Source organism: Cherax quadricarinatus, chromosome 28, assembly GCF_038502225.1.
Source record: "Cherax quadricarinatus isolate ZL_2023a chromosome 28, ASM3850222v1, whole genome shotgun sequence".
Classification (NCBI taxonomy): domain Eukaryota; kingdom Metazoa; phylum Arthropoda; class Malacostraca; order Decapoda; family Parastacidae; genus Cherax; species Cherax quadricarinatus.
In genome coordinates this window covers 20,052,323-20,066,295 of record NC_091319.1, presented here as the reverse complement: position 1 = coordinate 20,066,295, position 13,973 = coordinate 20,052,323, and the positions used below count along the sequence as shown (strand labels likewise).

Sequence of the window (13,973 nt, the reverse complement as noted above, 5' to 3'; positions counted from 1 at the left end):
TATGATTAACCTCATCCTTCATAAATCCATCCGCCGACACGTCAACTCCCAAGTATCTGAAAACATTCACTTCTTCCATACTCCTCCTCCCCAATTTGATATCCAATTTTTCTTTATCTAAATCATTTGACACCCTCATCACCTTACTCTTTTCTATGTTCACTTTCAACTTTCTACCTTTACACACATTCCCAAACTCATCCACTAACCTTTGCAATTTTTCTTTAGAATCTCCCATAAGCACAGTATCATCAGCAAAAAGTAACTGTGTCAATTCCCATTTTGAATTTGATTCCCCATAATTTAATCCCACCCCTCTCCCAAACACCCTAGCATTTACTTCCTTAACAACCCCATCTATAAATATATTAAACAACCATGGTGACATTACACATCCCTGTCTAAGACCTACTTTTACCGGGAAATAGTCTCCCTCTCTTCTACACACCCTAACCTGAGCCTCACTATCTTCATAAAAACTCTTTACAGCATTTAATAACTTACCACCTATTCCATATACTTGCAACATCTGCCACATTGCTCCTCTATCCACTCTATCATATGCCTTTTCTAAATCCATAAATGCAATAAAAACTTCCCTACCTTTATCTAAATACTGTTCACATATATGCTTCAATGTAAACACTTGATCTACACATCCCCTACCCACTCTGAAACCTCCTTGCTCATCCGCAATCCTACATTCTGTCTTACCTCTAATTCTTTCAATTATAACCCTACCGTACACTTTTCCTGGTATACTCAGTAAGCTTATTCCTCTATAATTTTTACAGTCTCTTTTGTCCCCTTTCCCTTTATATAAAGGGACTATACATGCTCTCCGCCAATCCCTAGGTACCTTCCCCTCTTTCATACATTTATTGAACAAAAGTACCAACCACTCCAACACTATATCCCCCCCTGCTTTTAACATTTCTGTCATGATCCCATCAGTACCAGCTGCTTTACCCCCTTTCATTTTACGTAATGCCTCACGTACCTCCCCCACACTTACATTCTGCTCTTCTTCACTCCTAAAAGATGGTATACCTCCCTGACCAGTGCATGAAATTACTGCCTCTGTTTCTTCCTTAACATTTAAAAGTTCCTCAAAATATTCTCGCCATCTACCTAATACCTCCATCTCCCCATCTACTAACTCCCCTACTCTGTTTTTAACTGACAAATCCATATTTTCCCTTGGCTTTCTTAACTTGTTTAACTCACTCCAAAATTTTTTCTTATTTTCATTAAAATTTCTTGACAGTGCCTCTCCCACTCTATCATCTGCTCTCCTTTTGCACTCTCTCACCACTCTCTTTACCTTTCTTTTACTCTCCATATATTCTGCTCTTCTTATAACACTTCTGCTTTGTAAAAACCTCTCATAAGCTACCTTTTTCTCTTTTATCACACCCTTTACTTCATCATTCCACCAATCACTCCTCTTTCCTCCTGCACCCACCCTCCTATAACCACAAACTTCTGCCCCACATTCTAATACTGCATTTTTAAAACTATTCCAACCCTCTTCAACCCCCCCATTACTCATCTTTGCACTATCCCACCTTTCTGCCAATAGTCGCTTATATCTCGCCCGAACTTCCTCCTCCCTTAGTTTATACACTTTCACCTCCCTCTTACTTGTTGTTGCCACCTTCCTCTTTTCCCATCTACCTCTTACTCTAACTGTAGCTACAACTAAATAATGATCCGATATATCAGTTGCCCCTCTATAAACATGTACATCCTGGAGCCTACCCATCAACCTTTTATCCACCAATACATAATCTAATAAACTACTTTCATTACGTGCTACATCATACCTTGTATATTTATTTATCCTCTTTTTCATAAAATATGTATTACTTATTACCAAATTTCTTTCTACACATAGCTCAATTAAAGGCTCCCCATTTACATTTACCCCTGGCACCCCAAATTTACCTACTACTCCCTCCATAACATTTTTACCCACTTTAGCATTGAAATCCCCAACCACCATTACTCTCACACTTGATTCAAAACTCCCCACGCATTCACTCAACATTTCCCAAAATCTCTCTCTCTCCTCTACACTTCTCTCTTCTCCAGGTGCATACACGCTTATTATAACCCACTTTTCACATCCAATCTTTATTTTACTCCACATAATCCTTGAATTAATACATTTATAGTCCCTCTTTTCCTGCCATAGCTTATCCTTCAACATTATTGCTACTCCTTCTTTAGCTCTAACTCTATTTGAAACCCCTGACCTAATCCCATTTATTCCTCTCCATTGAAACTCTCCCACCCCCTTCAGCTTTGTTTCACTTAAAGCCAGGACATCCAGCTTCTTCTCATTCATAACATCCACAATCATCTCTTTCTTATCATCTGCACAACATCCACGCACATTCAGACTTCCCACTTTGACAATTTTCTTCTTCTTATTCTTTTTAGTAATCTTTACAGGAAAAGGGGTTACTAGCCCATTGTTCCCGGCATTTTAGTTGACTTTTACAACACGCATGGCTTACGGAGGAAAGATTCTTATTCCACTTCCCCATGGATATAAAAGGAAAATTAATAAGACCAAGAACTATTAAGATAAAATCAAAGAAAACTCAGATGAGTGTGTATGAATAAATGTGTATATGTATGTGTAGTGTGACCTAAGTGTAAGTAGAAGTAGCAAGACATGCCTGTAATCTTGCATATTTATGAGACAGACAAAAGACATCAGCAATCCTACCATCATGTAAAACAATTACAGGCTTTCGTTTTACACTCACTTGGCAGGACGGTAGTACCTCCCTGGGTGGTTGCTGTCTACCAACCTACTACCTATACTAATATTATTTATTATTAATTCAACTGGGAAACACAAGCTAAAGAAAAGAATTTTAACAAAGAACACAAAAAATCAATATAATAGTAGTACATATTTCCTAAAGAAATGTGAATATCTAGACAAGTAAATAGTAATGAGGATAGACACACTAGAAAAGTATTCCACTATTTCCTGAAAAAAAATTCTTCTATCTATATACAATAACAGTAAAATATACCCAAGATCATACCTTGATAACAGCATTAATTATATCTTGATCAGCAAGTTGGGTGGAGAAGAGCGTTGTCAAGTCCCTTTCTGCTATTAGTTTCCACTTTTGAGACCAGTTACTTCTCCTCATGACATCCAACCGAATGAGAATGACACCAGTGTTATAACTACGGGAATTTCTTTTTATTAAAACTTTAAAAAGAGGTCATTTGAAAAATAAAAATTAGAACACACTGAATTATACAATGTTGACATACGAACAAACCAAGCAAATATTGTACCTAAGTAGAATATTATATTATTAACATAACTCCTTTAACATCTGTATATATAACACTATGAACCTTACCAACAGACAAAGACAGACAGACTTACCCTCGACCAAGAGCCGGCCAAGGGCGATGAGACTTCCACAGCTTACCCAAGTACCAGTCACTTTGATTTTCTACCAGGCCAATATACTGTCCCAAGCAAAAATAAATTACTTTTGAAATCAGAGAAACACTGTAAGGAAATGAACCCTAACTTGCAGTTACAGCATTATAAGCAAATACAATTTACAACATAAGCTAATGATAATAAATTTATCCTTAAAAACTAAAACAAATAGAGATGGTCATTCAACACGTGCATCAGCTTGTCAAAGGTTCATGGCTCGTGTCAGAATTCCCTGCATATTACTACAAATTACTATCATTATTTTTTCCTCAAAACAATATTTTCTATGTAACATCATTTGATGCACTTACTTATTCTGCTTCAAGCTGATGTAAAATACTGACAATAGTGAAATAAGACATATGTGAAGTGCTAGGATATTTTGAGAAAACATTTCATCATGAATGGATTCTTCAGCCCTAAAGAAATAACCACAGGTCTGCAGTGCAGACTGCAAGGGTGGGAGAGGTATGTGACAGTCATAGGACAGTAATCCTGCAGTGATAAATATATACAGTAGGTGGTAAGTTATTAAATGCTGTAAAGAGTTTTTATGAGGATAGTGAGGCTCAGGTTAGGGTGTGTAGAAGAGAGGGAGACTACTTCCCGGTAAAAGTAGGTCTTAGACAGGGATGTGTAATGTCACCATGGTTGTTTAATATATTTATAGATGGGGTTGTAAAGGAAGTAAATGCTAGGGTGTTCGGGAGAGGGGTGGGATTAAATTTTGGGGAATCAAATTCAAAATGGGAATTGACACAGTTACTTTTTGCTGATGATACTGTGCTTATGGGAGGTTCTAAAGAAAAATTGCAAAGGTTAGTGGATGAGTTTGGGAATGTGTGTAAAGGTAGAAAGTTGAAAGTGAACATAGAAAAGAGTAAGGTGATGAGGGTGTCAAATGATTTAGATAAAGAAAAATTGGATATCAAATTGGGGAGGAGGAGTATGGAAGAAGTGAATGTTTTCAGATACATGTACTTGGGAGTTGACGTGTCGGCGGATGGATTTATGAAGGATGAGGTTAATCATAGAATTGATGAGGGAAAAAAGGTGAATGGTGCATTGAGGTATATGTGGAGTCAAAAAACGTTATCTATGGAGGCAAAGAAGGGAATGTATGAAAGTATAGTAGTACCAACACTCTTATATGGGTGTGAAGCTTGGGTAGTAAATGCAGCAGCGAGGAGACGGTTGGAGGCAGTGGAGATGTCCTGTTTAAGGGCAATGTATGGTGTAAATATTATGCAGAAAATTCGGAGTGTGGAAATTAGGAAAAGGTGTGGAGTTAATAAAAGTATTAGTCAGAGGGCAGAAGAGAGGTTGTTGAGGTGGTTTGGTCATTTAGAGAGACTGGATCAAAGTAGAATGACATGGAAAGCATATAAATCTATAGGGGAAGGAAGGCGGGGTAGGGGTCGTCCTCGAAAGGGTTGGAGAGAGGGGGTAAAGGAGGTTTTGTGGGCAAGGGGCTTGGACTTCCAGCAAGCGTGCATGAGCATGTTAGATAGGAGTGAATGGAGACGAATGGTACTTGGGACATGACGATCTGTTGGAGTGTGAGCAGGGTAATATTTAGTGAAGGGATTCAGGGAAACCGGTTATTTTCATATAGTCGGACTTGAGTCCTGGAAATGGGAAGTACAATGCCTGCACTTTAAAGGAGGGGTTTGGGATATTGGCAGTTTGGAAGGATATGTTGTGTATCTTTATATGTGTATGCTTCTAAACTGTTGTATTCTGAGCACCTCTGCAAAAACAGTGATAATGTGCGAGTGTGGTAAAAGTGTTGAATGATGATGAAAGTATTTTCTTTTTGGGGATTTTCTTTCTTTTTTGGGTCACCCTGCCTCGGTGGGAGACGGCCGACTTGTTGAAAAAAAAAAAAAAAAAAAAAAAGTAAAGGAATGGATGGAGGGAGGGGGTAAAAGAGGTTTTGAGTGCAAGGGGCCTGAACATACAGCAGTATTTTGTGAAGGGATTCAGGGAAACCAGTTAGCCAGACTTGAGTCCTGGAGGTGGGAAGTACAATGCCTACACTTTAACCCTTTGAGGGTTTCGGCCGTACTATTACGGCTTACGACCCAGGGTTTTTGACGTACTAGTACACCTAAGTTCTAGCGCCCTCAAATCTAGTGGGAGAAAGCTGGTAGGCCTACATATGAAAGAATGGGTCTATGTGGTTCAGTGTGCGCAGTATAAAAAAAAATCCTGCAGCACACAGTGCATAATGAGAAAAAAAAATTGTGACAGTGTTTTTGGAATTAAACAGCGACTTTGCACTGTATTTTCGTATGGTATTTATTGTTGTATTCTAGTTTTCTTGGTCTCATTTTATAGAATGATAGACAAATTACAGAAATTGAAATGATTTTGACTGGTTTTACAATGAAAAGTACCTTGAAATTGAGCTCAAAGTACCAGAAATGTTCAATTTTTACCAAAGTTCAAAGGTAAACAAATCATGCCAAGCGTCCAATACACATCAACTGGTGAGTCTAATATTCTTTCACAAGTGCGCTGATATTATTTATATCATTTCTACACTAATGCAGCAGTCTGCATAACAGTAAATTTTCTATTTTTTGTAAGAATAAAAATTGAATGTGGAAAGCCAAAGAAATATAAGAGGGGCCTGGGAATGTGACTAACAAACAGAGGAAATGTTATTTTAGTGCCAGGAATGTCTTTCTTGTTTATTCTGGACCCTATTTGGAAATTGGGATCTTTTGAAATTTGTGTGAAATTGGCAAAATTGCTAAATTCTGACCACTGTATTGGATAGTTGAAATCAGTAAATGGGTGGTTTCTTGTACTCATTCAATAGAAAAAATGGAGTTCTAGAGAAATAGTTATGATTTTTGTTGACTTGTACACTGGAATTGGCTGAAAATAGGGCTCAAAGTGGGCAAAATCGCTGATGTGTAAACATCGTCGAGACCGCTAACTTTGCGAGAGCATAATTCCGTGAGTTTTCCATCAAATTTCATACTTTTGGTGTCATTATGATCAGGAATTGATTCTCTATCTTTTCGTAAGAATTTTTTTTTTTTTTTTAAATTTGGCCGACCCTGAGAAGAAGTCTCGGAGAGGGCCTGTCGACCCTCAAAGGGTTAAAGGAGGGGTTTGGGATGTCTGCTGTTTGGAGTGACATCTGAACTGTCATATCTGTGCACCTCTGCAAGACAGTGATTATGTGTGAATGATGGTGAAAGTGTTTCTTTTTTGGGTCACCCTGCCTCTGTGGGAGATGGCCAGCATGTTAAAAAAAAAAAAAAAAAAAAAAACCAGAGTGCAGTGCAAATGGAAGTAGCATATACTACAGACTCTGGAAACTTAACAAAATGAGAGGACAAACAAATGCTACCTATCTTAAGTTAATCTAATGAAACATTCTTAAATTATGCTTGGAAACAAGCTGGCCTTTTCAATAAAACCCTTAAGTAAAATTTAGAATGCATATTTGATGACATGCCAACATATTTTATTCAAGAAGACTGTATGAAACTGTAAATTTTCCTGAAACAAACTTTTCTCACCTGTTTTGGTCCAAATTTTGAAAATAGATTCCACAGTTCTGCAATGTCTGTAGCCACTGTAATATCTGTATCTAAAACAATAACTTTCTTGAGTGATGATGGAAGAGCTTTGTTGAGAGTAAGCTTCATGAGCCCAAACACTCCAGAGTAATGCTTGTTTGGAACCCATGAGATATCGGCAGCTAAATTATCCGTTAAATAAAAGCTCACCTCAACTGTAAAGAATGAGATACTGTATTAAAGTTACTGAACTGAATCTACCTAGCTAACAAAGCTAAATCTCCCACAACATGCAGTATGCATTAACATACTGCATACAACAGAATATAACAAATAAGTAACAGACTGTGCACAAACTTTTATCAGTTACTAAAATAATTCAAAATCTCATCTGCATATTATAATCCTTGGACATTCAATTTATAAATTTCTCTTTTACAATAGATATTTTCCACTTCCATTTTCACATTCCCAGTACTCATGAACATAGCCATTAATACTGTACATTCTCACTTAAACATTTTCTGTCTCTTCTCTGAGCATAAATTATGCTGTGTAAACGCTACATCTACATTATGCCTAATAATTTTTTACATAATACCACATTTACCTTCAATATATTAATTCTGCCAAACAATCTATTAATTTATCTTGCCCATCCTATAAAATTAAACCTCTGTTGCTTGCAGTCCCTTGGGGATTCTATTATTACATGTTTTACTATTACATACTGATACTAGTATTTTACTTCCAATTCCCCTACTATTTCAGAGTCTTGTAAGAACACAGATCATTGAGAGTAACAAATATGGAGCCCCACCCTTTCCCATTCCTAAAGTTAAGATGGTATCTCAACAGCTCTAGCACAGATTGATCTTGGAAAATTAAACTTTAAAAAGAGTTGAAATAAAACTTTGAGGCAGATGAGGCCCTAGATTCGGAATACAATATTTGGTACAATTGTGTATCATCATCATGCAGCCCAATATAACAGCATGTTTAATATGCCAAAATCATTGTCAGTTGTGCAACTTTTTGAGTGTGAGCACATAATGTAGAATGAAAGAGCATATAATTTAGCATGTAACTTGAAGAAATGCCAAGAGCATGGTATATAGTGGTGGCTCAGAGACAGAATTATGCCTAGTTGTCCTCAATGAAAACTAAAGAATTCATAATCTTTTTGTAATTGATTTTCACATCTTTATACATTGAACATAGACTGTGATGGCTATGTCAAGTCTTCCAAAAAATTAAAGTTAACAAACTTTCCTATCTTTATACATTTAACACAGGACCGAGATGGCTATGCCAAGTCTTCCAAAAAATTAAGGTTATCAAACTTTGCCAGAGTATTACATAAATAACAAAAAAATGCACAATACCGTGAATGGAACGATACACAAATAACCCGCACAAAAAACAGAGAAGCTTACGACAACGTTTCGGTCCGACTTGGACCACTGACAAAGTCACACTAACCAGAAGTGGAGCAGGACGACTATATATAGGTAGGAAGAGGTGGTGGTGGTGGTATAGTAGTAGTAGTAGTAGTAGTACAAGAATGGTATATAATACCGACAAGATGAAATTAAGACACATGCGCAGAGTATTACATTTGCATTATTTTCAAACAAGCAGATTTTGTGACACCAAGTTTGACTTCCTGAGATTCTACTGTTACTGAAAGAATGTACACAAACTCTTTAATACTGCATGAAATACAGTTAAACCAGAAAAAAAAAAAATTACCATGAGGAACATTCCATGATGAAAAAAGCGTATGCAAGACAACCTGAGCTTTGGCATCAGCAATCATATGGAAGTGAAGTGGATTACGACGATAGAACAAGAGAGACTTGAAGAGTGTCACTACTGATCGTGAAGAATTGTATCCTGCACACACTATGGCTATTTGAAGCACCTCACATTTTGGCACACCCAATTCCTGTGAAAAGACAAGGTATATTGTAACACTGGGACATCATTAAGCAGTCTTACTGTTGAGTGTCATTTTTACAAACTCAGTTACTATAACATCACTGAGAAAAACACTTATTTGAGGCTATGAACAAAAAACCGTGTAAGAGTAATACTGAACAATTTAATATGAGTTAGTGAGTTGCCTGCTAAATGCAGTTTGAATTAATGAAGAAAAGATAAAGAGAAAATCCAAATAAAAAATATAAGAAGACAAAAAGGATAAATTAATTACAGTAAGGCCTCAACATACAATGTACTGTACTTAGGATATTAGAACTCTGATCTGCACTGCAAAAACTCAAATTATTTTATAAATTTTTTCTCCGTTGTTTCTACCAAATGCCTTAATTCTTTGTGAATGTTCATTTTGTGCATGTGTAGAGAGCTCACATTTGTTTAGCAGGGATTGGTCAAGAACTCTTAAATTTAACATTTACTCTTCTCTTTTCTTAAGGCTGAATTATAATTAGAGCATTATTTTTTCCTGAATAGCTGTTTACTAAATGCATTGGTATTTTGAATACTGCATATTCTTTTTTATGCATGTGTAAATTTTTTTTTAGCAGATACTGGCTAAGAACTGGTGATTAAATAATTACCTATGTTGTTTGGCTGGGCTGTGATAACTGCTGCTGGCTGCTCTTGGTACTACATATGTTCAGTGGGTGAGGTGCAGAACAGCAGCTCACACAGTAACTTACATTACACAATCTTATTCATCACTACCTTTCCACACTACATACAATCTCCAATCCCCATGTCTCTTTATGCTTCTCTCCTTCCCCCTACTCCTTCATTTTTTCCTCCTTCTCTGGGACAGTCCAGCTGCTGTCTGCCCTATACATCTGAACTGTACTGTATGCTGTACTGCAGCTCTAGTCCATTTTTCCATGTATACATTAGGGCCCCACTTATACGGCAGGTTAGGGTCCAGGCTACCGCCGCAAAGCAGAACACCATTTTTTCCACTTATAAATGCATATAAACACCAGATAACAAGTTTACACTAACATATATGGTGGAGTTTCTACTTACGAGTGCATCCGCATGCGAGTTTTTCCAGATACAAGCAGTCACTCAGTTGATTTTTTGCTTCCATATGTGAATGAAATTTCCAGATGCGAGCAGGCCTCAAGGGAGGTTCCTTGACGCTGGTGAGGGGCTCTTGCTCTTGATCTAGGGAACTGGATCTCAGCTGTTTGTTGGACTATCTTACTGAAACTTGGACAATGCATGATGGAAAGATGCTTCTTAATGTACACCATAAATGAAAGAAATCGGACCATAAATAACGGAGTTCATTTCTTGGCCATTAGCCTCCCCTTAGCGGTATATTTTCGTATGGTTTTTTATGGCTGTATTCTCGTTTTTTTGGTCTCATTTGATAGAATGGAAGATATACTACAGAAATAGATATGATTTTGATTTGTTTCATGACGAAAAGTACCATGAAATTGAGCTCAAAGTAGCAGAAATGTTCGATTCTTTGGCGATGTTCAGGAGTAAACAAATGACGTCACCGTCCAATACCTGTCCAATTGGCACTGCCCCCCAACCTTCACATATTGGAAAGCTCTTCAACATGCTAGCAAAAGTGGGAGCAGACATCATGAGGTAGCAGTGGTACAACATGAAGCAGCAGTGGCAGACATCATGAAGCAGCAGTGGCAGACATGAAACAGCAGTAGCAGACATGAAACAGCAGTTGCAGACAACATGAAACAGCAGTGGTTGACATCATGAAGCAGCAGTGGCAGACAACATGAAACAGCAACGGCAGACCTTGTTGTACTGTATACTATGAGTGAGAGTCCGAACGCCACCACAAAATGGCAATTCACTCCACTTATGGTGGAGGGAATTCTCATGTTTTTCTTACATTTCGTGCAGCTATTTTGTGAAGTTTCTTCTTTCTAACCATGGGTCCTAAGAAAGCAAGTGCAAAGGACAATGCTGAGAAGAAAAAGAAAATGATTTCCACGGAATAAAAGCAAGAAATCACAGATAAACAAACTAGGTGGAGGGTTAAGGACTTGGCCAGGCAGTACCAGCATACCACTTTACGATATGTACAATACTAAAGCAGGAGGAGTCAGTGACAAAGTGCAGCATTAAGAGTGTAGCAATTAAAAGTCACACTGTCTGACTTTTCTGGGTTATCCTAGGTTCTCTACACATGTAGTCAGGAGCAGAAATGGCCGCTGTGGTGGCCCTATAAACCCCAATAACAACAATGGCCGCTGTCACCACCACTAGCCACATACGTAATGATATGTACAGGTCTCCCTCAACATTCGCGTTTTCAACTTTCGGGGGGCTTCACACATTCGCGAATTCCCAGCCTCCAAATTCCCAGCTGCCAAATCATATTTAAGTTTCCCGCCACCTGCGAGTCCCTACTACCCTCCCTCCGACCCCTGCAACTGGCAGCCAGTCAGTTTACATTATTTATACTACAGTATAAATAATGTAAACCGATTCATGACTGCATATTGGAATGGCTATTCGGATAGGTATTGGACGATGACATCATATGTTTACTCTTGAACACAGCAAAGAATCAAACATTTCTGCTACTGCTAATAATAACAATAGTAATAATTTTTTTTTTTCAACAAGTCGGCCGTCTCCCACCGAGGCAGGGTGACCCAAAAAGAAACAAAATCCCCAAAAAGAAAATACTTTCATCATCATTCAACACTTTCACCTCGCTCACACATAATCACTGTTTTTGCAGAGGTGCTCAGAACACAACAGTTTAGAAGCATATACGTATAAAGATACACAACATATCCCTCCAAACTGCTAACATCCTGAACCCCTCCTTTAGAGTGCAGGCATCGTACTTCCCATTTCCAGGACTCAAGTCCGGCTATATAAAAATAACCGGTTTCCCTGAATCCCTTCACTAAATATTACCCTGCTCACACTCCAACAGATCGTCAGGTCCCAACTACCATTCGTCTCCATTCACTCCTATCAAACACGCTCATGCACGCCTGCTGGAAGTCCAAGCCCCTCACCCACAAAACATCCCTTACCCCTTCCTTCCAACCTTTTCGAAGACAACCCCTATCCCGCCTTCCTTCTCCTACAGATTTAAATGCTCTCCATGTCATTCTACTTTGATCCATTCTCTCTAAATGACCAAACCACCTCAACAACCCCTCTTCAGCCCTCTGACTAATACTTTTATTAACTCCACACCTTCTCCTAATTTCCACACTCTGAATTTTCTGCATAATATTTACACCGCACATTGCCCTTAGACAGGACATCTCCACTGCCTCCAACTGCCTCCTCGCTGCTGCATTCACAACCCAAGCTTCACACCCATATAAGTGTTGGTACTACTATACTTTCATAAATTCCCTTCTTTGCCTCCATAGATAACGTTTTTTGACTCCACATATACCTCAACGCACCACTCACCTTTTTTCCCTCATCAATTCAATGATTAACCTCATCCTTCATAAATCCATCTGCCGACATGTCAACTCCCAAGTATCTGAAAACATTCACTTCTACCATACTCCTCCTCCCCAATTTGATATCCAATTTTTCTTTATCTAAACCATAATAATAATAATAATAATAATAATAATAATAATAATAATAATAATAATAATAATAATGATAATAAATACAATAGAACTGAAGAAGGAAATTGTACAAAAATACGAGGGAGTGGTTGACACATCATCAGTGTGGCTTTGTTTATGCTGGAGTGAGCATTAGTCTCCGTGCTCTTCCAAACATTTCACAATAATTCACTGAGTTTGGTGCTTGTAGATTGAGCGTGACTGGAGTGGTAGAGGCAGTGGTTGAGGCAGTGGTTGAGGCAGCAGTTGAGGCAGTGGGTGAGGCAGTGGGTGAGGCAGTGGGTGAGGCAGCGGTTGAGGCAATGGTATTTAATAACATACATGTTGTTAATAATAATAATAATAATACATGTTATTAATAATAATAATAATAAATGTTATTAATAATATGTACTATTATTATTTATGACATATACGTTATTAAATACCACTGCCTCAACCGCTGCCTAAACCGCTGCCTCAACTGCTGCCTCACCCACTGCCTCAACTGCTGCCTCACCCACTGCCTCAACCGCTGCCTCAACCACTGCCTCTACCACTCCAGTCACGCTCAATCTACAAGCACCAAACACAATGAATTATTGTGAAATGTTTGGAAGAGCACGGAGACTAATGCTCACTCCAGCATAAACAAAGCCACACTGATGATGAGTCAACCACTCCCTCCACTATTGCTTCAACCCTCGTATTTTTGTACAATTTCCTTCTTCAATTCTATCGTATTTATTATTATTATTATTATTATTATTATTATTATTATTATTATTATTACTATTGTTATTATTAGCTGTAGCAGAAATGTTTGATTCTTTGCTGTGCTCAAGAGTAAACACATGATGTCACCGTCCAATACCTGTCCGAACAGCCATTCCAATATGCAGTCATGAATAGGTTTACATTATTTATACTGTAGTTTAATAGCAAATAATGAACAAACAAAACACCACATTGGTGGGAGGGCTGGCTGCCAGTTGCGGGGGTCGGAGGGAGGGTAGTAGGGATTCACAGTGGTTGAGGAAGTGGTGGAGGCAGTTATTAAATGGAGAGTTAGAGGTACTGGGAAGATGGAGGGAATATTTTGAGGAATTGTTAAATGTTGATGAAGATAGGGAAGCTGTGATTTCATGTATAGGGCAAGGAGGAATAACATCTTGTAGGAGTGAGGAAGAGCCAGTTGTGAGTGTGGGGAAGTTCTTGAGGCAGTAGGTAAAATGAAGGGGGGTAAGGCAGGTGGGATTGATGGGATAAAGATAGAAATGTTAAAAGCAGGTGGGGATATAGTTTTGGAGTGGTTGGTGCAATTATTTAATAAATGTATGAAAGAGGGTAAGGTACCTAGGGATTGGCAGAGAATATGCATAGTTC

At 38.2% G+C, this 13,973-nt stretch overlaps 1 protein-coding gene across 2 annotated transcripts in view; it reads right to left on the bottom strand.

The window, feature by feature from the left end:
- Window positions 1–8,971, bottom strand: part of LOC128693178 (xylosyl- and glucuronyltransferase LARGE1-like) — a gene marked incomplete at its 5' end in the record, with an annotated part of 111,247 nt that extends 102,276 nt beyond the window's left edge. For both annotated transcript variants that reach the window (XM_070089449.1, XM_070089450.1), the window contains 4 exon segments: window positions 3,066–3,213; window positions 3,422–3,507; window positions 7,024–7,238; window positions 8,776–8,971. In XM_070089449.1, the coding sequence (XP_069945550.1) occupies window positions 3,066–3,213; window positions 3,422–3,507; window positions 7,024–7,238; window positions 8,776–8,971 (645 nt within the window).
- Window positions 8,972–13,973: the final 5,002 nt, after the last annotated feature.